Genomic DNA, 26,036 nt, shown 5'->3' with positions numbered 1-26,036 from the left:
TTTGCAAATCACTGTAATTACTCATGTGGATAATAAAACAAACCAGCAAAGTTATAATGAAAATTGTAACCGTTATTTTGTACCTGAAGAATACTACAGCCTTACAGTCTGATCCAAAGCCTGAACACAAGTCTTCCCACTGACTTGAACAGGCTTTTCAATCAGGCCCTTTTTCTCTACCCTTGGATTTAATTGTTAGAGATTTTTACTTTAAGCACTTGAGGCAAGTTGGAGGAGGTGGTTCATATGCCACTCAAAAAGGGCCTTACACCAAACATTCTTTTAAGTTTACAGAATTGATGGAAAACCGAACCAAAAGATATCTCCAAATGTCTAAGGGCATGCCTACACTATAAACATCAGTCAACCTATGTAAGGTTGACTTACAACCACCTCAGTAATTACTGCAGTGGTTCATGTCCACACTGCCCTTCTTCTGCTGGTGGTACATGTCCTCACCAAGAGTGCTTCCATCGACTTAAGAGGGGATATGTGGGGGGCTGAGAGCCTGGGCTCTCAGCGTCACGCCGGGAACAGGGCAGCCACACTGGGCTTCTTCGCTCCCTGCCTTATGTCAACCTAATGCTGTAGCGTAGACGAAGCCTCAAATTGCATATGGTACACTTGAGTTAGGTTAACCTACCACCTGTATTAGCAGTACATGCAGCAAGAGGCTGCTGTGTTATCAGCACACTTTTGTACAGGAATGAGGCATGGACCTTATACTCTCATCAGGAAAAAAGAGACTTAACAGCTTTCATATGCATTGTCTTCATCGAATCTTTGGGATCTCCTGCAGGAGTCAGAGTCACCAACACTGAGGTGCTCAAGTGGGCCAGTATATCCAGCATGCAAACATTCCTCAAAGATGCCTCTGCTGGCTTGGGCATGTGCACCGAATGGATGATGGGAACATCCCAAAGGGCATCCTCTATGGCAAACTGGCATCTGGAAAAAGACCCAAAGGACACCCAAAATTGCATTTCAAGGATGCCTGCAAGCGAGACCTCAATGAAATGGACATGGATGTGGATAACTGGGAAGATCACACTCAGGACCACAGCCTTTGGAAACAAGAGCTTAACAAAGGTCTGCTAATACAGGTGGTAGGTTAACCTAATTCAAGTGTATCATATGAAATTTGAGGCTTGATCTACACTACAGTGTTAGGCTGACGTAAAGCAGGGAGCCGAGAAGCCCGGTGTGGCTGCCCCGTTCCTGGTGGGGAACTGCGCGTGGAGCGGAGAGCCCTGGCGCTCAGCCCCCTACACTTTCCCTCTTAAGTTGATGGAAGCACTCTTGGTGAGGATGCGCACCAGCACCACCGACAGAAGGGCAGTGTGGACAAGAGTTACGAGAGAAAGCAGTCCAGCTTGGCAGAGGAGAAAAGAGCTTGCAGAAGAAAGAGCCCAAAGGGTTGAACCACCACCTTTAAATGTGACAGATGCAACAGATTGTCTCTCTCGAGTGGGTCTCTTCAGCCACGGCTGTCATAAAATAATTGAATAAATTCTCTCTCTCTCAGGGGCACATATCCATGGTTTATCAAGACTGAAGGATGCCTACTAGAGGTCTGACATGAGTAATTAACATATGAAGGGAGGCCTCATTTGTTGGAAGATAGAATTAGAGAGGTAAACATATCATTAGGATGAAAACAGAACATTTGTGCTAAATACGGTAAGTAAATAGATCAGTAGGTGGGGGGAAAAGAATGTGAGCCAGCTAAGATAAGAGGGGGAACAACCATTTACTAACAACTGACAAGATAAATTAGCAGCAAAGAGTCCTGTGGCACCTTATAGACTAACAGACGTATAGGAGCATGAGCTTTCGTGGGTGAATACCCACTTCTTCGGATGCATGTTTCGTGGTATTCACCCACGAAAGCTCATGCTCCTATAAGGTGCCACAGGATTCTTTGCTGCTTTTACAGATCCAGACTAACACGGCTACCCCTTTGATACAAGATAAATTAGGAACGTAGAGATGAGGTAAGGAGTAGGTCAAGTGTGGACAACACCTGGACACAGCATCCTGCACAGGGATTGGTTCCTACAAGGTAACCAATCCAATCCAAAATGTATGATGCAATGTATAGTAAATGCAATGCAATGTGTAAATGTATATAAAGGAAAAGGTTTTCTGTATAACTTTGGATGTGTGGTATGCCCTATACCCACTCCTATGCTTGAGTCTGATCAACACAGCATAGCTTGCTGTAAGCCAAATAAAGGAATCTCAGTGATGAAATCTGGAGTTTAACTGAGTTTTTTGGATCCCAGAGAACCGGATAAATTGTTCTTTCGGAACTGGACAAGGTGTTCTGGATAAGCCAAGTGGAAAAGGTCTCAGAGGGAATCCCACTATATACTAAAATCATTTACTGAAAGGCAGATAGAAACAAAACAAGAAAGTTTTGTTTACAGGAGGGACAAGGTTTTCAGCTTGATACAGAATCCAATTAAAATGGGGGAGTTCTTACTGCCTATGCACTACATTAGGTTATTTAAAAAAAAAACTGGCCTAAGGCTCACACCACACACCAAACCCTGAATAATCTGTTTTCTGTTAAATCAGTTAGGTAAAATACAATGCTTACATGAAAGAGACACAACACTGACTGCACTGTAATCAGTGTGCTGTGTTCAAGTCCTTGTTACTCTATTACTGTTCCATGAGGGAAGTTCTTATATCTAAGAATTTTAAAGTGATTGAAGTGCCAACTTCATGTCAGAAGCCAAACATTTAAACATTGGAAGTACAGCCAGTCATATTCAAGATGCTCTGACTAATCAGATTGTATATTATTTATGATCTGTACTACAGTAGCACTTAAATTGGGACTCCATTGTGCTAGAGACTGCACAAACACAATCCCACCCTGACCTAATCAGCTTGGTATAAACAAACAAGACACGCAGAGGGTGGGAGGGGAAAGAGGCACAGAGAAATGAGCTGATTTGCCCTTGGTCACAAAGCAGGTCATGGGCAGAGCTGGGATAAGAAATCAGGTCTACCAATAGTCCGTTCAGTGTCACACTACCTCCCAAACAACAGAGCTTCTTTTACTAGTTGGACAGTTCAGGAGCACAAAGGTAACAAAATATAAAGAAACGTATAATAAAAAGTTTTTTGGCTGTTATTTTATGTCTGAGGAAAAGTTTTTTCATCCCACTAAATACAATCAAATCTATTTCTCTCTCTTTTTTTACAAGCCCATCCAAGTGAGAGGACACACAATGTCTCCAGTTTTCACCTGTTCAGCATTTTACTTCCATATGCTAGTTGCATTTCTAATTTTTGCTTGCCAAGGTCTATGGCGCTGGCATTTAATCAATAGCGTAATTAATAGAGACAACCTTGTGATTCAGCAAGTCTAATCATTTAGCCTGTTTCACTGCCTAAGTTCATATGAATAATTGAGCAGTTCAGGAATGCTATGAACGGACTGGATTAAAAGCAGGATGTTTTATTCAACTACCTTTTATTTACAACAGTTCATCTACGAGGAGGCCAAAATGCTTTACAGATTAAGGTGGGATGAATTTTGCCCCTAATTAGGTACAACTCTCACTCAAAATCAACAGAAATTGCCCAGGCTAAAGTTGCCCGTATTATCTACATCTCTATGCAATAATTCACCCTATTACCAAACTAAAGCCTGCTCTTGCAAAAACTACCACAGTATTTTACACTAACATTACAAAATAGCTTTTAGGAGGGAAAGTTTAGCTATACCACAATTTGCCCAGAAGCCCAAGGTCTCTTGCTGGGCATCTTTATACAATGAGAAAATAGGGGACACAATCCCATTAACTAGCATCCAGGCCTTGGGGTCATCATACAAGAAGGCTGAAATCCATCAAATCCAAACTGGACGGAGAGTCTAAAATGAAGTCCTTACTAAGAACAGTTAAATGCCCCTAATTAGGTACAACTCTCACTCAAAATCAACAGAAATTGCCCAGGCTAAAGTTGCCCGTATTATCTACATCTCTATGCAATAATTCACCCTATTACCAAACTAAAGCCTGCTCTTGCAAAAACTACCACAGTATTTTACACTAACATTACAAAATAGCTTTTAGGAGGGAAAGTTTAGCTATACCACAATTTGCCCAGAAGCCCAAGGTCTCTTGCTGGGCATCTTTATACAATGAGAAAATAGGGGACACAATCCCATTAACTAGCATCCAGGCCTTGGGGTCATCATACAAGAAGGCTGAAATCCATCAAATCCAAACTGGACGGAGAGTCTAAAATGAAGTCCTTACTAAGAACAGTTAAATGTTTATCCTTGAGCTAAGGGAAAAAGCAAAGCCAACATATATCCCCTGCATAGTGAAGAACGATGAAGAAGCCCCTGGGCTCATAAGTGACTTCTGTTCACTTTGGCCAAAGCATTTTCCATCAGCCTCACTGGGATTGGCACTAAAATGTCAACGTGTGCATTTGCATAGTGGTGATAGAAGCAAACCCTCCGTTGGATTATTAAACCCTCTTGATATACTGTCCTCTCACCTACCAAGGCATGGCACCATTTTAAAATACAATAGAACAAGACTAAAATTAAATAGACAAACTTAACAGACAGAGAAGCATTACTAGAAAAGAAATACGGAGGTGTCCAACACAGGAGTGAACTGAGAAAAATCCAATCACAGGAAAAAGCTAGAAAAACTACTCTACATGAAGCATCTGGTTTGCTGTAAAATAAGAGAATAGTGCAGGTTTTCACTGAATTGCATTATTGTTCAATTTCTTCTCTAATAGGATCCAGTTATTTACATTTATTTATATCCCCTCTATGAACTTTTCAACCTTACTGCCAGGTCCATAGAATTTTTCATTTGAGTACTCTTGATGCTCCATGACTAAAATATGTCTCACCCTAGTCCACTCAGGCTTGGCAAAAAAGAGATTTTTTTAATTTAATTTGAAAAAGTGTTTCAAGTAAAGTGTTTCAAGTTATGGCACACTTCAGTGAAAAGAGGCCACAAATCCTTTTATAATGAGATAAGGCACTAAGACTAGTCCAATTCAAAGGTGTGATGATGCATTAATGCTGATAAGAGGTGCATCACAGCACCATCATAGCCCAATGTGTTTTATGGCAACCTAGGTCCCAACCCTTGATTGGAACTTCTGGTGCTATTTTAATACAAATTATACAACAATGCATTTGTGTGCTACAGCAATACATAAAGGCAAGACATACATAACATTTCATTCACACACAGTACAACTGGGTGGTTTACAGAATAAAGAACGTGGCCTGTATGAGGAGTTTACAAGCTAGTATTACACACACAACGCAGTGTTGTCTTCCTGAGACTACCGATAGCTCGTGTCTCTGCAGCTAATTAAAATTTTGTCAAACAGCAGCAATGTCAAATTAACAAGGATCGCATCAGTTTCACTGGTGCGCTTTAGAAACCACACCACAATTTTTGTTTTCCCAATGTGACCCCTAGGAAGACCTTGGAAATAGAGGCTAGGTAGGGAGTAGAGAAGGAGAGACTTATTTGCTCATTTCCACTCCCACACTGCAGAAGACTGAAGGGTAAAATAGCAGAAACTCGGCCAGCAGGATCTGTGTGGGGGAGATGACTTCTTCCAACAATTTCAGAGGCGTGAAGCTTCATATTTATAAAAAAAGATAAAATATGTACTAGCTGGATGCTCACACTAAAGATTGACTCTGCCCGGGGCCTTTAAGGACAACATCCTAGTAGAAATCCCAGCATCCTACCTCTCCCTAGCAGCTGTGCTTCTCATGAAGGCACAAGCCCTGGACTCTGCTAGTGGAGCTACCCCCACCCTTGCATTTCCTACCTCTAGCTAGTAGATTTAGTCCTCCTGCTAGTAATTCCTGGGTACATTTTCCCAAGACTTATAAATAAACAAGTAGCAGCAAATTTTAAGTGGCCGAAATTTCCAAGGATAACACATAAATTGCACCTGCAAGATCTGCACACCCGATGGGCAACAATGCACGTGCTCAGTAGGCTTGGCAGCCTCCTTCCCTCATCTCTGGGGAACAGTCACTAGGAGGATCTTGTTGGGAAAACTATGGAAGCTTTCAGACCCATGTCTCACTCCCCAAAGCAGCCAGCACCAGCTACAACAGAAGGCACCACATGGGTTAAGTCGGGGTCTTCCAACTCTTTATGGATGGAGAGGAACCTGCCTGAGGCATGTGGCTAAGCAGTCTCCCATCCCCTCTGAACAGCAGGAGCCAGAGCAGCTGTCAAAGAGTTGTCACAACCTCCAGAAATCTTCACTTGACTCTGAAAACTTGGGTTCTGGATAGGTTTTTCCTCATTCCCTGTATTGTTACTGGCTTTTGGTCCTATCTACTGCAACTTCTCACCTGCCCCAGCTCATTCCCCTAGTCCAGTGGTTCCCAAACTGGGATTCACGAACCCTGGGGGTTTGCAGAACGTTACAGGGGGTTCGCCAGAAAAATTTCACTAATGGCGGACAGAGGACACTGGGGGAGACAGCAGGTGGGACCCGGTTGCAGGGCAGACACCCCGAGTCCCAGGGAGAGCGGGGCCAGGCAGTTGGGGCTGGCAGCCTGAGTCCCGGCGGTCAGCGGGAGAGCCGGCAGCCCGAACCCCAGCGCTCCGCAGGGGGCTGACAGCTCAAGCCCCAGGGAGAGCGGGGCCGGGCAGTTGGGGCTGGCAGCCCAAGTCCCAGCGGTCAGCGGGGGAGTCGGCAGTAGGAACCCCAGCGCTCTGCGTGGGGCTGGCAGCCCGAGCCCCAGGGAGAGCTGGGCCGAGCAGTTGGGGCCAGCAGCCCAAGCCCTGCCCCCTGTCAGCGGGGGAGCCGGCAGCCCAAACCCCAGCCCGAGTCCCAGGAAGAGCGGGGCCGGGCAGTTGGGGCTGGCAGCCCGAGTCCTGGTGGTCAGCAGGGGAGCTGACAGCCCGAACCCCAGCACTCCACGGGGGGCTGGCAGCCCGAGCCCCAGGGAGAGCGGGGCCAGGCAGTTGGGGCTGGCAGCCCGAGCCCTGCCCCCGTCAGCGGGGGAGCCGGCAGCCCAAACCCCAGCCCGAGCCCCAGGAAATTTAAACTTAAATCCCTGAAAATATTCATTTTTAGGAGGGGGTTCACGAGATTTCACAATTTAGTGAAAGGGGTTCGCGGGCTGTTAAAGTTTGGGAACCACGGCCCTAGTCCAACCTCCCTCCCTTCCTCCTCAGTTCAACCTCATTTCCATACAGTTCTCCTCTCCCTCTGCCATTTCCTCTGTTACTCTCACAATTCCATCCTATCTCCCACCTCAATTCCAATGAGTAATCCCTCCCATCAAAACAAATACACTAAAATTTAGCTATCACCACCCTGATCAGTTTGCATATATGCTATCACCTTTTCCTCCACCCTTTATCTTTTTAGCCTTTAAGAGTATAAGTGCTTCTGAGCAAGGACCATGTCCCATGTTCTTGGCTGGAAGTTGAAGCTAGACAGATTCAGGTTAGAAATAAGGAGCATATTCTTAACAGTTATGGTAATTAACCATTGGAACAATTTACCACGGGTTCCGGTGGATTCTCCATCACACAAAATCTAAATGAAGATTGGATTTTTTTTCTAGACAATAGGCTCTAATAGTCTAATTCAATGACAGCTATTGGACTTGAACCAGGATTTTAACTGAGGGACGTGTTATGCAGGAGGTGAGATTAAATGATCACAATGGTGCCTTCTGGTCTTAAGAAGCTTCAAATCTATGACTTTCAGTGTTTGGACAGTGCCTAGCAAGTTATGGGCATTACCATAATATAAAAATACAATTCCCTGTTTTGCCTACACAATTGTGAGCTGTGTGTTTGCAATGACTGCTGATATTGCACAAAACTTAATACTCCATCCATGGAAAAGTCTGGCCCTAAATTTTCCAGGATAGGGCAATGCACATGGACATTATAACATCCAGAGCTGCTTTGACTTCATTACTGGACTGAAACCGTTGTTAAGCTCCACAATAAATAAGCAGCCAACAACTATTGGATAAAGCTTCCTCCCAATTATATAAAACTGGGGTTTTAATTTAGTTATGGAAGGCTTTTCTCCCCCTCCCCCCGCTGATCTTGATTTTCAAAGAAGTACTTTTTAAGCTAGACAATTAAATAGAATTTCCAAGATGATTCTTAGCAGGGCACCAGCAACTGGAGTTAAACACTAATTAAGCTTCAAGTAAAAATTGAAAAAAAGAGTGGTCTCCTCATCAAACACAACACTTTCATTGCAAAGAAATACATTTAGGATGAGTCATAAGTTTTAGAGGTCTGGAGGTCACAGATGCTAAATGGTCTTACCCAACTGACTGTCCCCTCCTAATTAGAAGATTGGGAAAAAAAAAAAAAACCCATCTAATCCCATTGTACTCTTATCATTTTATCTCTGACCACAGAAAGACACAGTTCCAGGCAATAGCATTTTTCCAAATGCAACAAAAGGAACTGGGATCAAGGAGCTCCAGAAAAAAAGGAGCGGTGACACAGCAGCAGAGGTCTCAGGCCTGGTCTACACTAACCCCCAACTTCGAACTAAGGTACGCAACTTCAGCTACGTGAATAACGTAGCTGAAGTCGACATACCTTAGTTCGAACTTACCGCGGTTCAGACGCGGTCCACACGCGGCAGGCAGGCTCCCCGTCGACTCCGCGGTACTCCTCTCGCCGAGCTGGAGTACCGCAGTCGACGGCGAGTGCTTCCGGGATCGATTTATCGCGTCCAGACCAGACGCGATAAATCGAACCCGGAACTTCGATTCCCAGCCGCCGAACTAGCGGCTGGGTGTAGACAAGGCCTCAGTTTCCTCCCAGCAAGAAATACTGAACCCAAAAGTATTAGAAGCTGTAAATGAAGTGACTGAAAGTGATGCTGGACCACAGTGAAGACAAGTAATCATAAAAACCCCTGGCAACAAAGAACTGAGAGAAAAATATCTTGATTAAAATGTGATTCAACTCTGACAATAGTGCATTTAGTCCACAAAGGCATTCTCTGTATGTAGTCAGGGTCAGAACCCATTACTTTAATAAATAAATAATATTTTACTGCTTTTTACCCATTAACACTGCAGAATCAGCACAGCTAAGAATGAGAGTAAGACAGAGTCTATTTCCTTCTTATCTGATTGGAACTTAGTAAACGATTCCATTACACCTGTATAGCAGTGAGGTGGTTGCCCTGGTATTGCTGAGGGGATAATTTGGCGTACAGAATCTTTTTTCTCATGCATCATCACTAGAAACAAAATCTGGTTTCACTCTCATCCTGGAATCAAAATTTGTGCAGAGCTGGCAGTTAGAAAACAAAAAAGAATTTTTTTAGTTGTGTATGGAAGTCACTGAGAGACAATGAATCAAACTCCACGATGCCTTTTACAGTTACTTTTCAGAGAAGATCTATTTATAGGAACTATTACTTTAGATTTGATCAGATTAATAAAACTGTCTGTCTGAACTATACTTACGGCTGAGTGAAGTCACGAGTAATGAAGTCTGAACTCTTGAAGAGGAGGAAGATGTCACTGAGGGTTTTACATTTCAGAGAACTATTCATTGCTATCCAATAGGCATCCTAAACAAGAAGGAATTATATCATTTGAAATGCACTTTTACGTGACTTATCAATAGCTGACATACAACTACAGTAACTCCTCACTTAAAGTCGTCCCAGTTAACGTTGTTTCATTGTTACGTTGCTGATCAATTAGGGAACATGCTCATTTAAAGTTGTGCAATGCTCCCTTCTAACGTCGTTTGGCAGCCACCTGCTTTGTCCACGGCTTGCAGGAAGAGCAGCCCGTTGCAGCTAGCTGGTGAGGGCTTGGAACCAGGATGGACCAGCAGCCCCCCTATCAGCTCCTCGCTCCCCTAAGTTCCCTGTGCAGCAGCTGCCCAGCAGGCTATCAATTGCCCACAGTTCAGCTGTCCCTCCCCCCACTGCCATGTGCTGCTCCTGCCCTCTGCCTTGGAGCTGCTCCCTGAGACTCCTGCTTGCTGTGCGGGGGGGAAGGGAGGAAGAGGGGGGCTAATGTCAAGGTGTCCCCCTCCTCCCTGCACCCCGCTTACCCCATCTTCCATAGAGCAGGGGCGACATAGGACAAAGCTCAGGATGGAGAGAGCTTGCTGGCAGCAGCTGCGGTCTCAGCAAGCTGATCTAATTAACAAGGCAGTGTACTTAAGAGTAGGGTCAGCGTACTTAAAGGGGAAATGCACATCTCTCTCTCTCACACACACACACACACGGTGTGTGTCTGTCTGCGATGTTGTCTCCCCTCCCTCCACTCCTGCTGCCTTGTGAGAGTTAACCCTTGAGGGCTTAGACAATTGCTAGCTCATCATTTAGAAGTAAGGCATTCCCTGGGAAATATCCCACCCTCTGACTCCTCCACCTCAACCAAACTTCACAATCATCATCACTGTGTACCAGTATTAAATTGTTTGTTTAAAACTTAGAGAGAGAGAGAGAGAGAGAGAGAGAGAGAGAGAGAGAGAGAGAGAGAGAGTGTGTGTGTATATATATATATATATGTGTGTGTGTGTATATATATATATATATATATATATATATAAATAAAATATAGTCTTTTGTCTGGTGAAAAAAATTTCCCTGGAACCTAACCCCCTCATTTACATTAATTCTTATGAGGAAATTGGATTCGCTTAACATCGGTTCGCTTAAAGTCGCATTTTACAGGAACATAACTACAACGTTAAGTGAGGAGTTACTGTACTGCACACCATTTTGAAGTATGAGTTGACAAGCAGGACTACAAAGATGGACAACTGATTTTGGCAGGAGTTTCTCTTCACATCATGAACACATGACTCAATGAAGCTATTGTTCTGTGCATGGACATATACTGAAATCAGTGCAAATCAGAATAGGAACAAGTCTTTTCTTCAGTATTTCCAAGCAATTTCCTGGGTCCTTTGGGCAGAAACTCCCTTTAGGAATATGACAGGAGAACTTTGGGATATGCTAACATTAAGAGTCAAATTTTTAGACATGTTTTAAACTAAAAAGGACAGAATGAAGAACGTATTTTATATCCTGCTAACACAGTAAGTTTAAACAGGCAGCTAGGTTTTATTCTTCTTATTTTTTTGTGGGGGGTGGGAGATGTGATGGGGAGATGGAGAGAAGGGGAGAAGAATTTTTTTTTTTTTTTAAAGACTGATTTTTCTCTAAGCAAAAAATATTGAAGCATGTGAATTATGGAGAAACCACAATAATCAAAGCAGGGGCTGTTGCCTATCAGTAAAAACCTTTTTAGATTATTACATTTAAAATAATCCTTACACTATTCACCGGTATTTTAATCTCATAACACTTTGTTTTGTCAAAGAAAAGCAATTAAATTAGCTACATATCTCAGAATTGTCATGGCAAAGTAGAGCTAAAGTTCTTGCTAAGCGGTATACCTTTTAGACCTTGATTCTAGACATTTTTATTTTCTCTACAAACCACTAATAAGTGCCTATCAAATGAAGAGAACAGCTGAATGTTTGGAAAGGACGTGCATACTGTACCTCTTCCCATATAAATTCCAGCTCATGAAACAGTACCAGGGTGATGCAATGCTGTACTACATCAGGGTGTGCAACTCGACTGCACCAAATTGTACTGCAGAAGCACTCCACTGAGAACTCTGCTACTGCACCAGCCTCCATCAATGCAGTTACTCTCCTCCCACGTCCCAGATACATCAAAGAGTTGATTACAACAAAGTCTGTTAAAACATTTAGGATGTAATCAGTGTTCTTACCCTTGGAGCACTCCAGTTGAGCTTCGGGAAGATGCTGCCCCCCAGGGAAGTGATAGCTTCTTGAACTTTAAGTGCAAACTCAGGGAATTCTGGTGCCTAAATGGAGAACAGAAGGTAATTCACATTCAATCAGGAAAAAGGTTAGCTTTAGAAATATAATTAAGGATGTAAATTACAGTTGCAATAGATTCATATGCAAATCCAGTATTACCATTCAAAAACCATGAGGCAGGCTCCAAAAATCATGAGATTTTAAATAAGTTTTTGTTTTCTGGTGCTTAAACCTTTGCAGTTCATGTTTTCAAGCTTTTCTCTGTAATAATGAGGGCTAGACACTTACTTGTTTTTTTTTTAATGAAAACAGATTCCAGGGGCTTTATTAGAAAAAAAAAATTATCACAAGACAGATGATAAAATCATGAGAACTGGCCACACTGCAAGTCAAACAAATAAGCAACTTTTAAAGAGACACTTGTAGGTTAAGTCAAGACTATAGATGATAATGAAACAACATTTGACAAGATTGAAATGTCTAAAACCAGCATGAAAAAAATTCTAAACAAATGGTCTTTTTTGGGGGTGGGGGAGGCTTTAGACATTCCCCTGAAAAATTTGCAACCCAAATATTGTAGCATTATGCCAAGGTATGAAAGCTAGAAAGTGAAACAATAAACAAAACTGACTGGTCTAATTTCAGTGTTGAAACTGATACAAGTGAAAAGTAAACAAATCAGTTAAATAACAAGATATGCATCAGATCTTAACACCTCACAAAACTAAAACTTAATTTATTAGGAATATATATGTGTGTATATTTTGCATGTGTATATATATATAAAATATACGCACTTTTTAATATTTATCACTTAACATGACAACATCCCTGTAGAGAAGAGCAAATCTTAAAACATCTATATACACAATCCCAGATCCCGATCTCCCAGCTGTTCTGCATCTGAAGTTAATAGGGCTTCATGCAATGTGGCTCCCCCTGATGGGAAACAGCTTGTAGGGCTGGGGCCTTGAAGACACTCTTCAGTAATATGTGTTAACTTGCACCAAGAGAATAGACTGTGCTGGGAATCTTTGGCTTTAAAAAAGAATGTGATGCTTGTTTAAAAATAAGTGATTTACTGTATAGTAGAACACCAAAAATAGAAAAAAAAAAATCCTTCACGATGCTACAAGCACTACTAGTGTGGGTGGCTAGCACAGAGGAAGGAATAAATCTCTGCCCTTCAAAAGAATATCAAAGACTTGTGGACATTTGCCAAAGATTTTTCATCCTGAAGAATAAATAAATGATGTCACAGTAAGCAGTGTTTGGAAAATGCTATTTCCATCAATGTTTATATAAAATGCATCTTAAAAATAACACCTAGGTTAAAGCTAAGATCTTTCTCCTCCCCTCACACCCCACACTGCAAATAAAATCTTACATCCACAAGAATATTTTATCCTTTTTTAGCTTCTCCCAACACGATTTCCCAGCAAACCACTTAAAAAAAAATCCCCACTTAAGTGGAATGATTTAAGTTGTACTTGGCTTCATATGTTCTGAGTTTTCACTTACCGCACTTTTTAGTTTTCAAAAGGAACCACACTTGAAGTTCCTCCCTCCCAACCCTGCCCCCAAAAACCTGAACAAGCAATTTTTTGCACCATCAAGTTACTTTTCAAGGTCCCCTCCGGTGACTTTCACCGAGGGATAGCTGGCAACACTGATGCTCTGTCACTTTGTGGGCATGCAGTCTGATCAGCATGAAGGTGCTGGGAGGTGATGGGACATGCTCAGTGTAGATGGCATCTTCTGAGCATTTAGCAGCCAAAATCTAACGAGTCTCAACTGAGCATTTGCGAACTGCGATTTTCAGAGACTCAGAATGCCAAATTCAGGCAGCAAAGGCCGTATTCTGGAACTAGGGCAAAACTGGTCATATTTCATGTCCCTGCTCCAATGCACGGTAATGTTAGAAATTCGCAATAAAAATGATTGTACACATTTTGTTTAACATGAGCAAAACACATTAGTCCCTAACCTTGTTGTGAAAAATTGCTGAGCAGTTCCATTGTACTAGGCACCATACCAAAACAATACAAAATAAGTCCTTGCCCCAGAGAGCTCACAACCTAGGAGAAAATTAGATCATCCAGAATCTTTAAAAGAAATTAGGAACTGATGGACTGAAACCAGCTTCAAAAAATCAACTTTGCAAAGACCAGCTCTTTTTGCAGAACTCATGCTGTGAACTAGTCAGACACCAAAAGAAGTCTTTTAAACCCATTTTTCCTGTGTTTTCTCAATGTCAGAGCACTCACGCTGCTTTTATAACCATTAGTACAGCATCACTGCCTTGGTCATATAGTCATAGAATTTAAGGCCAGAAGAGACCACTGGATCATCTAGTCTGACCCGACGTATATCACAAGCCACCACCACCACCCACACACTAAACCCAACAACTGAAATTAGACCAAAGTACACCTCTACCCCAATATAATGCGACCCGATATAACACGAATCCAGATATAACGCGGTAAAGCAGTGCTCCGGGGGGGGGGGGGGAGGAGGCTGCACACTCCGGCGGATCAAAGCAAGTTCGATATAACGCGGTTTCACCTATAACGCAGTAAGATTTTTTGGCTCACGAGGACAGCGTTATATCGGGGTAGAGGTGTATTACAGCCCTCAGGGGACTAAACTATTATGCGCCACACGCAGAGAAAAGGAGTGACTCAGGCACACTAGTGCCTGAGGCCCCTGAAATGGCAGGGAATTAAGTGGGAGTGGGATATATCCAGATGATTCTGGCAAGTGACCCGCAGCCACATGCTGCTGAGAAAGGCAAAATCACCCCAAGTAGAATGGCAGGCCAGTGCTGGGGAAGCTTGTGTTGGCAATGTGCCTGTGCTGTATAGTGCCTGGTCTGTGGACAGAGGACTGAATTCTATCGGGCTGTCAATCTGGCCCCTTTTACCAGCATTCAATTTGATCTTTACTGTCATTAAGTACATGTGAGATGTCTGTCTAGAGCCTTTTCATTTTAATACATCCCTGCACAAATGGATTTCTTTGTGAGGTTTATGCAGCTGGCTTTTCTATGTAGTTAAATTCTCTGTCACGCGTTTCTTAAGTGTTCCTAGTGGCCATGACAGCCACTGCTGCAGGGCACAAAGTAAGGTTCAGAATGTAGATTATGAGCCAAGTAAATAAGTTATTTTCACTGAATCTGAAAAAGATCGTTTACTTTGTATGTGTGATGGATTTTCTTAATAGTTTTTCTTTTAAAATACTTTTGACATTTGAAAAGGCACTTTGTGTTCTACACATACACTTTGTTTAAAAAACAGACATTATTTCAACACTGTAATTACTAGGGCTATCACGCGATTAAAAAAGTTAATTGCACGATTAAAAAACTTAATGATGATCACAGCACCTTGGAGGGGCTTGCTGCTGGTCACTAAAAAGGCATTGAGAGAGACAGCCAGGCTGGAGAGAGTTAAGGGGGCACAGGAGTCCCACAGTCCCAGGCTACACCCTGGGGGGATCCCATCACAGTTTGTCTTAGTGATTGGCTGAACAAGAAGTAGGACTGAGTGGACTTGTAGGCTCTGAAGTTTTACATTATTTTGTTTTTGAGTGCAGTTATGTAACAAACAAAGAATCTACATTTGTAAGTTGCACTTTCACAACAAAGAGATTGCACTACAGTACTTGTATGAGGTGAATTGAAAAATATTATTTCTTTTATCAGAGGGGTAGCCGTGTTAGTCTGTATCCACAAAAACAACAAGGAGTCCGGTGGCACCTTAAGGACTAACAGATTTATTTGGGCATAAGCTTTCGTAGGTAAAAAACCCCACTTCTTCAGATGCATGGAGTGAAAATTACAGATACAAGCATAAATATACTGGCACATGAAGAAAATAGCTTCCGGCTATTTGGACTCTCTCCCTTCAGACCCTACGCTATGGGCACTCCTTGCTATCTTCGAGACACCACCGACTTCCCGTGGAAACTACAATGCATTGATGATCGTCCTGAAAACACCATCCTGGCCACCATGGATGTAGAAGCTCTTTACACCAATATTCCACATGAGGATGGACTATAAGCTCTCAGGAACAGTATCCCTGATGAGGCCACCGCACACCTGGTGCTGAGCTCTGTGACTTTGTCCTCACCCACAACCATTTCAGATTTGGGGACAACTTATACCTTCAAGTCAGCGGCACTGCTATGAGTACCCGCATGGCCCCACAGTATGCCAACATTTTTATGGCTGACTTGGAACAACGCTTCCTCAGCTCTCGTCCCCTAGTGCCCCTCCTCTACTTGCGCTACACTGATGACATCTTCATCATATGGACCCACGGGAAGGAGGCCCTTGAAGAATTCCACCTGGATCTCAACAATTTCCACCCCACCATCAACCTCAGCCTGGACCAGTCCACACAAGAGATCCACTTCCTGGACACTACAGTGAAAATAAGTGATGGTCACATAAACACCACCCTATACTGGAAACCTACTGACTGCTATACTTACCTACATGCCTCCAGCTTCCATCCAAGACACATCACACGATCCATTGTCTACAGCCAAGCCCTAAGATACAACCGCATTTGCTCCAATCCCTCAGACAGAGACAGACACCTACAAGATCTTTATCAAGCATTTTTAAAACTACAATACCCACCTGGGGAAGTGAGGAAACAGACTGACAGAGCGAGACCCAGAAGTCACCTACTACAGGACAGGCCCAGCCCAACAAGGAAAATAACAGAACACCACTGGCCATCACCACTGGCCCCCAGCTAAAACCTCTCCAGCACATCATCAACGATCTACAACCTATCCTGGAAAACGATCCCTCACTCTCACAGACCTTGGGAGACAGGCCAGTCCTCGCCTACACACAGCCCCCCAACCTGAAGCAAATACTGACCAGGAACTACACACCACACCACAGAATCACTAACCCAGGAACCAATCCCTGTAACAAACCCCGTTGCCTACTCTGTCCCCATATCTACTCTAGCAACACCATCAGAGGACCCAACCACATCAGCCACACCATCAGGAGCTCATTCACCTGCACATCTACTAATGTGATATATGCCATCATGTGCCAGCAATACCCCTCTGCCATGTACATTGGCCAAACCGGACAGTCTCTACGTAAAAGAATAAATGGACACAAATCAGACATCAGGAATGGTAACATACAAAAGCCAGTAGGAGAACACTTCAATCTCCCTGGACATTCAATAACAGATTTAAAAATAGCCACTCTTCAACAACAACAAAACTTCAAAAACAGACTTCAAAGAGAAACAGCAGAGCTACAATTCATTTGCAAATTTAACACCATTAATTTGGGATTGAATAGGGACTGGGAGTGGCTGGCTCACTACAAAAGCAAATTTCCCTCTCTTGGTATTGACACCTCCTCCTCAATTATTGGGAGTGGACCACATCCACCCTGACTGAATTGGCCTTGTCAACACTGGTTCTCCACTTGTAAGGCAACTCCCTTCTCTTCCTGTGCCAGTATATTTATGCTTGTATCTGTAATTTTTACTCCATGCATCTGAAGAGGTGGGTTTTTTACCCACGAAAGCTTATGCCCAAATAAATCTGTTAGTCTTTAAGGTGCCACCAGACTCCTCATTATTTCTTTTGTTTATCATTTTTACAGTGCAAATATTTGTAATAAAAAATAATATACACTGATTTCAATTGCAACACAGAATACAATATATATGAAAATGTAGAAAAATATCCAAAATATTTAATAAATTTCAGTTGGTATTCTATTGTTTAACAGTGCGATTAAAACTGTGATTAGTTGCAATTAATTTTTTGAAGTTAATCGTGCGAGTTAACTGCGATTAATCGACAGCCCTAGTAATTACATCAGAAAGACATATTTTAAAAGAGCATATAAAAATCAGTGATTTGTTCAAGACAAATAAATCTCCTAAAACATCATGAGGGGCAGAGAGGAAAAACAAAAGTATACACATCGGAGGTAAAATCCTGGTCCCACTGAGTTCAATGGAGAATTGCCATTGACTTCAACTGGGCCAGGATTTTACTCACTAAGTTTTCATATAACTCGGATCTTGAACATCCTTAATAAATGTATAAAAATTAATCAGTTTTACTTTAAGTAGCATAAAGAATCATAGTTATACAATCAAAACATCTTAATACTGAAACAGAAAAGGCAACATCCAAACCATTAACCCTGCTTCCTCATATTTCCAGGCTAGGAAAACTTGCCATTTCTCAAAAATCGGAACACATATAGCTCTTAACCTTTATATAATATAAGCTTTTCTACAAATATTAATCCTCTAATTTATTCTGATGGAGCCTCTTGTAACTGTAACCCAAATAGAGCAACTAAGGTGATGAACTCCAATCCATAGCCTGGACATGATGCTTAGCTGGTCTAAGCTGGCATAGCTTCACTGAAGTCAGTGGAGTTACACCAACTTGGATACAGCACTTTTTGAATGTAATTATGAGATCTGATTCAACAGCCAGACATTATTTGCACAGCACTGTAAACAAAACATGACACTTTACAAAGGTAAAATGCAATGAACAACACACAAAATCCCTGGTCTGAACAATTTACAATCTAAGGCACCAATTTGAAAAAGACACAGGTGTGTAAGTAGCTCCACTGAAATCAACAGACACTACTCACAAGTGTAAAGTTAAACACATGTGTAAGTCTCTATTGATTCAAAATGCAAAGCTGTAAACTCTCAGTAAACATATAAGCTATTGAGAGTCCAGGACACGTGTTTGTACAGTGCTTAGTACAATTACTCTTGGGGGGAATTCTGCGCCACTGCGTGCACACATATTTCATGTGCCATGCATATTTTTAATTATTATTATTATTTTACAGAAAATAGCTTCTGCTGAAAAGTTGCTGCCCACCAGAGGGTGCTAAGGCACTAGAATACAGCAGCCGCTCCTGGCAAGTCCCAGCTATGATAGGGAAGAGAAAGAGCCTGCGTTCTTCACAGTGCCTGTTGGACCAGGTCAGGAGACAGGAGATATGGGGAGTCAGACAGCGTGGGGCTGCTGGGGGGTCAGACAGGGGCTCATAAGGGCTAGTGGGGGAGGACAGACTGGGGCAGGGGCTGAATGGGAGTGGAGGCGCAGGGCCACAGGGGGGAGGTAGATGCAGAGCCACACGGGCAGAGGGGGGTGCAGAGCTACAGAGGGAAGGCTCAGTGGGGGGCACAGAGACATGGGGACAGGGGGTGCAGGGGCACGTGGGCAGAGGGGGTGCAGAGCTATAGGAGGAAGGGGGATGGCTGTGTGGGGGCACAGACACATGGGGACAGGGGGTGCAGGTACACATGTATATGAGGGGAGGAGAATGGCTGAGGGGGGTGCCTGGGACACATGGGTAGAGGGGGACGGGTTGCAGAGCTACAGGGGGAACGGGACTGGCTGAGTGGGGGCACAGAGACACATGGGGACGGGGTGCACGGACACAGGGGAAGAGGGTGCACAGACACAGGGGAAGAGGGGGAGAGAGTGTCTGAGTGGGGTGGAGGGACACATGGGAGTGCAGGGTCACATGGGGACAGGAGCAGATGTGCCTGACTGAATGGGAGGGGCTAGGGGTCAGCCAGGATCTGCCTGGGGGATGCTCCCTAATAATCCCTCCCCACCACCATGCCCAGAAAAACCTGTTCCATACTTTTCCTACCCATACCCAACAAACCTTCAAGGTCATACCCAGGCTCCTTCTCAGCAATTACTTCCCTCTCCCTCAGCTCCTCCGATACCCCTGAATCACCCAAGGCTTTGCACTGCTTCTGAGAGGTGCGGAAAATACGGTTCTGTACTGTAGTTTAAATGAATTATTACTCAAAGTTCTGTATTAATATCCCTAGTAAGGAATCTATTTGTCAAAAAACATTTCCTGAATCTTTTTTGTTGTCTATATTGTTAGAGACATACTTTCTGACAGGTACTGATATAACGCGACCCGATATAATACGAATTCGGATATAACGCAGTAAAGCAGTGCTCCAGGGGGGGGGGCGGGGGGGGCGCTGCGCACTCCGGCAGATCAAAGCAAGTTCGATATAACGCGGTTTCACCTATAACGCAGTAAGATTTTTTGGCTCCCAAGGACAGCGTTATATCAGGGTAGAGGTGTATTTAGAAATAAGTTACCAAAATAATTGAAACTGGTGTCAAATAACACAACATAATCACAAATAAAATATGCAGAATTTTTAATTTTTTGGCGCAGAATCCCCCAGGAGTAAACAATGGAGCCACAAAACTGATCAAAACACTTTGGCTCTACCACATTAATAAGATGGATGGGCATGGCACAGATGATAGGCAAAAAGGGGTGCAACTACATTAATATTTGTGGAATAAATGGACTTTTCAGAAGTGATTTGGAAGAGGAGAGGGAGGGGGCTTGGTTCAGGGTAGTCAGGATCCTGTTTCAAGAGCAGGGGGCTGCACAAAAAGGATGCAAAGACAGGAGAAGGAAAAAATGACAATTTGAGCAGACAGTAGGAAAGGGACATAGGAGGAAATAATGGCAAAGGTGTAGGAGAGTGGAGTTGCGGAGAGCTCTGAAAGCAGAAAGCTACAGGGCCTTCATCTCTTCTGCCTAAGGTTTGATTATGTAATTGGGGAGACATGTTGGAAGTGGCAAGAATGAAAGATGGCTATATTTAGTGCTGAACTTCAGTTCATTTCCTATAGCCTGGTGAGAATCAGATCCTTAAACACTGGCCCATTTTTATTTTTGATTATCCACAAAGGAAGCAATAACAACTTGATTTTCATATTACAATTTAAATAAGTTTCCGGTCACTGGTGTGTTTTGGACAAAAAGTGAGATTCCACCAGGTTCTATAATGAGAAACATCCACCCTGCTACAAATCTGGAATGGCCTGATACATGTTAATTGTAACAATGGGTAAATTTAACCTTCTGAAAATGAGCTTAATTCTCAGATTACAGAAAGAATAATGTGGACAAAATCCCATGTTTGTAGGTACATAAATCATCCTTACCGTAAGTGTTGTGGTATTCTCATCATCTGACCACTAAATGAAAGAGGAATAGAACAATTTTTAATGGTTTCTTGGATGTCCTAGCATATTTATTATTTATGTAACACCATAAATCTACATAACATTGTACAATAGGTAAAACATGCCAAACAAATCCAGTTTCTGTCCTGGAGATCTTGTATCAAAGACGAGAGTGGGTACAGCACCCAACATATAGAGAGGTGCAGTTTTTGAAGACAGAACACTTCACATAAATGAAGATAGCAAATAAGAGCTTGTCTACACAGTGAGTTAGCATGCAGTAAGCCAGAGTGTGAATTTACAGCGCACCAGTATGCTGCACACTAACCTGATGTGTAGGCCCTGCTACAGTGCAGTGAAAGTCCCAGAGCATGCTGGGTTTCTGAGCCACCCCCCGGAACTTTCACTGCGGTGTAACAGAATCCACACAGCGAGTTAGTGTGCAGCAGGCTGTCATGCTGTAGAGTCATACCCCGGCTTGCCACACACTAACTCACCGTGTAGACAAGACCTAATAAAAATAATGGTCTAAATGAAAAAGGGAGAGGCAGAACAGTTCAGGTAGTATGGGGCTATGAAAAGCCATGCACAGCACAAAACCTTGGGTTTAGCATCAGTATCACCGTCCTTAACTGTAGAAATAAGTCTTGAAGTCGTCTTTGCAAATTACAACCAGAACATGACAGAGAAGCAAGCCAAGGAGATGTGCAGAGTAAAGCTTGGCACAGCTCTGTCCCTGCCTAAATCTTGTCCCAATTCCCACCACTTCTCAGTTCTAGACCAATGGTTAGCTAACTTCGCTTCAATTCTTTTTCTCTTCAAGAGCTTACATTGTTTTTCCCAGGCTGCCTCCTGTGCCTGGAATGTCCTCCCTGATCCTGTTTGGTACACAGCCTCTCTTTGTTCCTTCAAATGCCCCCTGTAAAACCCACTTCTTTCCACAGTCTCTCCCCTGTTTCCTTCTGAGCCTAACAAAACCAATTAATAAAGAAACTAATAAGATATGTGCCTTGTGAGAAACAAATATAATAGCAATATTTTATGCAAACTTTCCTCCCTCCCTGAAGTCAGGATGTATCTAACCCAGGGATTGGCAACCTTTGGCATGCGGCCCATGAGGGAAATCCGCTGGCAGGCCAGGACGGTTTGTAATACCGGCAGTGTCCGCAGGTTCGGCTAATCGCAGCTCCAACCGCGGCCAGTGGGAGCTGCGATCGGCCAAACCTGCGGACGCTGCAGGTTAACAAACCCTCCCGGCCTGCCAGCGGATTTCCCTCACGGGCCGTGTGCCAAAGATTGCCGACCCCTGATCTAAACTAAGTTTTAAGTTCCTCACAGCAGGGACCATGTTTTTATTATTCTGTAAAGTGCTATGCCTCCCTATAGATCTCTACAGATGTGGTAAGTATTAATACATTTATTTTGTAAGAGACTTCACACAAGTTTTATTACATTTTGTACCAACCTGTATTTCCTCTGCCTGATCATCATCACTGTCTTCCTGAGAACATGTTGGGGGATCATCCCTGAAACAAAAGTTAGAGAGGGGGGGGAAAAAAAAGCTCTTAGAAATCTTGAGTATCGAGAGTTTGATTTTGACAGAACACTTGGACTTCCACCATAACTGCCAGCTAAAGATCTCAAAGTGCTTTTATAAGTGGATGAATTAAGTCTCACAATACACTGTGATGCAGTTACAGTGAGTCAGTGGCAAAGCCAAGAACAGAAGACAGATCTCCCAAGTCCAGTGCCCTAGTCACAAAATCATTCTGCTTTTTTGTCAGCATATCACTTTCACTTCTGAATCCATTCAAACTCATTGAATATTTTGTGACTCATTTTATTCAGATTTTTATACCACACCCATCAACATGGTAAGTGCCCTCCCAGCAGTGCATTAAATGAGGTAACTAGAAAACCACAGGATTGATGCTGCTCCTCTCCCCGGGGGAAAACTGGGAGCTTTTAACTTTGCTTGTGTGTTTTTGTAGGCAAGGTCAAAGAGGCAGGCCTTGCACATGGAGGAGAAGTTGAGGTTTTTAATGGTTCTTAGATATTATTGGAACTGATTCCACAGTCTCAGTCCACCGCTTGAGAAAGTTCTGTCCCCTTACAAACAAGCTGGACTGTTGGTGCTTCGTTGTGCCAAGTGAGTGGAGTGGTTGACCACAATCTTCATCTTAGAGCTTTAGGTGATTTCTTAGGTTCCTTGGCCAATATCACTGAGCACATGCTTCTCGCCATTTTGGGGAACTATGGCTAGCTGTATATTTAATGGATTCTCCAGTGTTCTCCTCCTTCCAGATACAGTCATGCTATCTGATTTCATTACTTTGAATACAACATGATTGGGTTAACCTAAAGGCTTAGCTGGAAGAGCAATGACCTGCTGTGTGGAAAACTCATTCTTGTGCCTCAGGAGAGGCAACATTCCCAACTTCTGCAGGGGAGGGTATAGCACCCTTTGTTACTCCCTATCAGGATGGAAATTAAATTAAAGCAACTGAAATCACTGATTTTAATCATGATTTAAATTAGCAACCAGGAAACTTTTACTGAAATACTTGATTTTAATTGTGTTTTATATTTGTATTTTTAAGTTATTTTCCTAAAGAAAGGTTGATTCTCATTAGTTGGTAACCATTAAAATATGTCATTTGCAACTTGCCTTTACACAAATGTGTTACTTCTTTGTGCCAAACAAGAGGCTACAATATCTATGCACATTTATTTATGAATAAAGGTAACTTAAGATATATAGTTGCTTATTCTTAATTTTTACATTTTTATATTATAAAATGATAAATTATACATTTCTTATTTACTAAATGATTGATTTTTCACTTGTGATTTGAGTCAAGCTTATTTTGGACAGACAATCAAATGTAATTCAGAATGCACAAAAGAGCATTTCATTTTTGTGCTGGACATACAAGAAAAAAATAATCAAAATATGTTTTTCATTTAAAATCAACTGATTTATTAAAAAAAGGAATTAGGATCTATAATTAGTGAATTTAACTGTTTCTGGTCACCATGTCCTTCAAGATTTTAGAACTAGATGATGTCATCCTCTCAATCCTAGTTTTTATTTATAGATCAGAAGCGTTTCCTGCTTCTTCCAATTCCCAATTGGTTTCTTAATTTTGAATTAACTAGTCATTTAACTAAATTAGTTGAATAAACTAAAATGAAGAAAATATTCTCTCTAAACTTGCAAAAGAGGCTACTGTTGTCAAAAGTTGGTTTAGCACTTCCAACTCTAGTTCCAGGGGCTTAACCAGTAACTTCCACTGGGGTTCAGAGGTCTGACTGTCTTTAAAACTTAACAGCAAACAAGTACTACTTAATTTAAATGATTTTAACAGATTATATAATAAATTTAGGTCTGAATATAGGTTGTCATTTTCAAATTTAATTTTAAAAGGGGTTATTAAAAAAATAAACCTGTATTTAATTGATTTTAATCCACCCTATATTATCAAATATATGCAGATGAACTATGTATAGGGAGACAAAATTTAATATTTGAAAAATACTTATTTTTACCTTCCTGAAACTACCAGAGTTCCATCATCCAGCAAATAATCCTTCACATTCTGTGGCAGTGGAAGTATAGCACTGAACAAACAAAAGGCAGAAAAAAATATTAGAATAATTAAGGCTAAAGAAACTAAAAAATCCCAACAACATTCCATGTCCCTTTAATTCTGTGGAAGAAACACACACAGAAACACACGGACATGAACACAGTTGTTGTGTTCTATCCCAATCTTATGCTCTCCCCCCCCCCCAAATCAAACCAACACACAAAACCACTTTTTCCTTAGATGGGGGGGGAGGGGGGCAAGAGGAGAATAAAAGTGCACAAAGGGTTTCTTTAAATGAAACATTTGCTATGCAATTCAATATATGTTTCACTCTATATGCATCCGAAGAAATGGGTTGTAGCCCACGAAAGCTTATGCTCTAATAAATTTGTTAGTCTCTAAGGTGCCACAAGTACTCCTGTTCTTTTTGCGGATACAGACTAACACGGCTGCTACTCTGAAACCTGTCATTTTGTAACTGTATCCCTCAACCATGAAAAGGTGTAAGCTCCATGCCCTGCCTCCACACCCTCCCCAGCCCTCAATGCACTCCTCTCATACCAGTCTCTCAATAGGTGTTCCTAACCCTCTAACTGCCAGATGCTAGAACTGGAGAACAGGGGATGGATCATTGGATACATTACCCTGTTCTGTTCATTTCCTCTGAAACATTGGACACTAGCAACCACTGTCAGAAGACAGAATACTGGGCTAGATGGACCATTGGTCTAACCCAGAATAGCCATCCTTGTGCACATGCCCTCCCCATCCACCCCAGCCCAGCTCCTCCGTGCCCTGCCCCCACATCAGCTTCTGCATGTTCTCACCCTCAGCCCAGTTCTTCCATATCCTGCTCCCCGCCAGCCCCTCCCGGCCCTACCCCCACGCCCCCTCCCCCGGCCCAGCTCCTCCCGGCCCTGCCCCCACGCCCCCTCCCCCGGCCCAGCTCCTCCCGGCCCTGCCCCCACGCCCCCTCCCCCGGCCCAGCCCCTCCAGGCCCTGCCCCCACGCCCCCTCCCCCGGCCCAGCTCCTCCGTGCCCTGCCCCCACACCAGCTTCTGCATGTTCTCACCCTCAGCCCAGTTCTTCCATATCCTGCTCCCCGCCAGCCCCTCCCGGCCCTACCCCCACGCCCCCTCCCCCGGCCCAGCTCCTCCAGGCCCTGCCCCCACGCCCCCTCCCCCGGCCCAGCTCCTCCCGGCCCTGCCCCCACGCCCCCTCCCCCGGCCCAGCCCCTCCAGGCCCTGCCCCCACGCCCCCTCCCCCGGCCCAGCTCCTCCGTGCCCTGCCCCCACACCAGCTTCTGCATGTTCTCACCCTCAGCCCAGTTCTTCCATATCCTGCTCCCCGCCAGCCCCTCCCGGCCCTACCCCCACGCCCCCTCCCCCGGCCCAGCTCCTCCAGGCCCTGTCCCCACGCCCCCTCCCCAGGCCCAGCCCCTCCAGGTCCTGCCCCCACGCCCCCTCCCCAGCCCTCCCGGCCCTGCCCCCACGCCCCCTCCCCCGGCCCAGCTCCTCCCGGCCCTGCCCCCACGCCCCCTCCCCCGGCC

The 26,036-nt window shown here is 43.4% G+C and overlaps 1 protein-coding gene across 1 annotated transcript in view; it reads right to left on the bottom strand.

The window, feature by feature from the left end:
* Nucleotides 1–26,036, bottom strand: part of CDC123 (cell division cycle 123) — a 77,721-nt gene that overhangs the window by 51,402 nt on the left and 283 nt on the right. The window contains exons 2-6 of the mRNA XM_065415259.1: nucleotides 24,447–24,518; nucleotides 22,363–22,423; nucleotides 20,877–20,909; nucleotides 11,792–11,887; nucleotides 9,491–9,597 (exon numbers count right to left, since the gene is read on the bottom strand). Of these exons, the coding sequence (XP_065271331.1) occupies nucleotides 9,491–9,597; nucleotides 11,792–11,887; nucleotides 20,877–20,909; nucleotides 22,363–22,423; nucleotides 24,447–24,518 (369 nt within the window). The remainder of the gene's footprint in view (nucleotides 1–9,490; nucleotides 9,598–11,791; nucleotides 11,888–20,876; nucleotides 20,910–22,362; nucleotides 22,424–24,446; nucleotides 24,519–26,036) is intronic.

The sequence above is a fragment of the Emys orbicularis genome, chromosome 1 (genome assembly GCF_028017835.1).
Source record: "Emys orbicularis isolate rEmyOrb1 chromosome 1, rEmyOrb1.hap1, whole genome shotgun sequence".
Taxonomy (NCBI): Eukaryota; Metazoa; Chordata; order Testudines; family Emydidae; genus Emys; species Emys orbicularis.
Note: the sequence above shows the minus strand (reverse complement) of the source record. Positions and strands in the feature narration are given on the sequence as shown.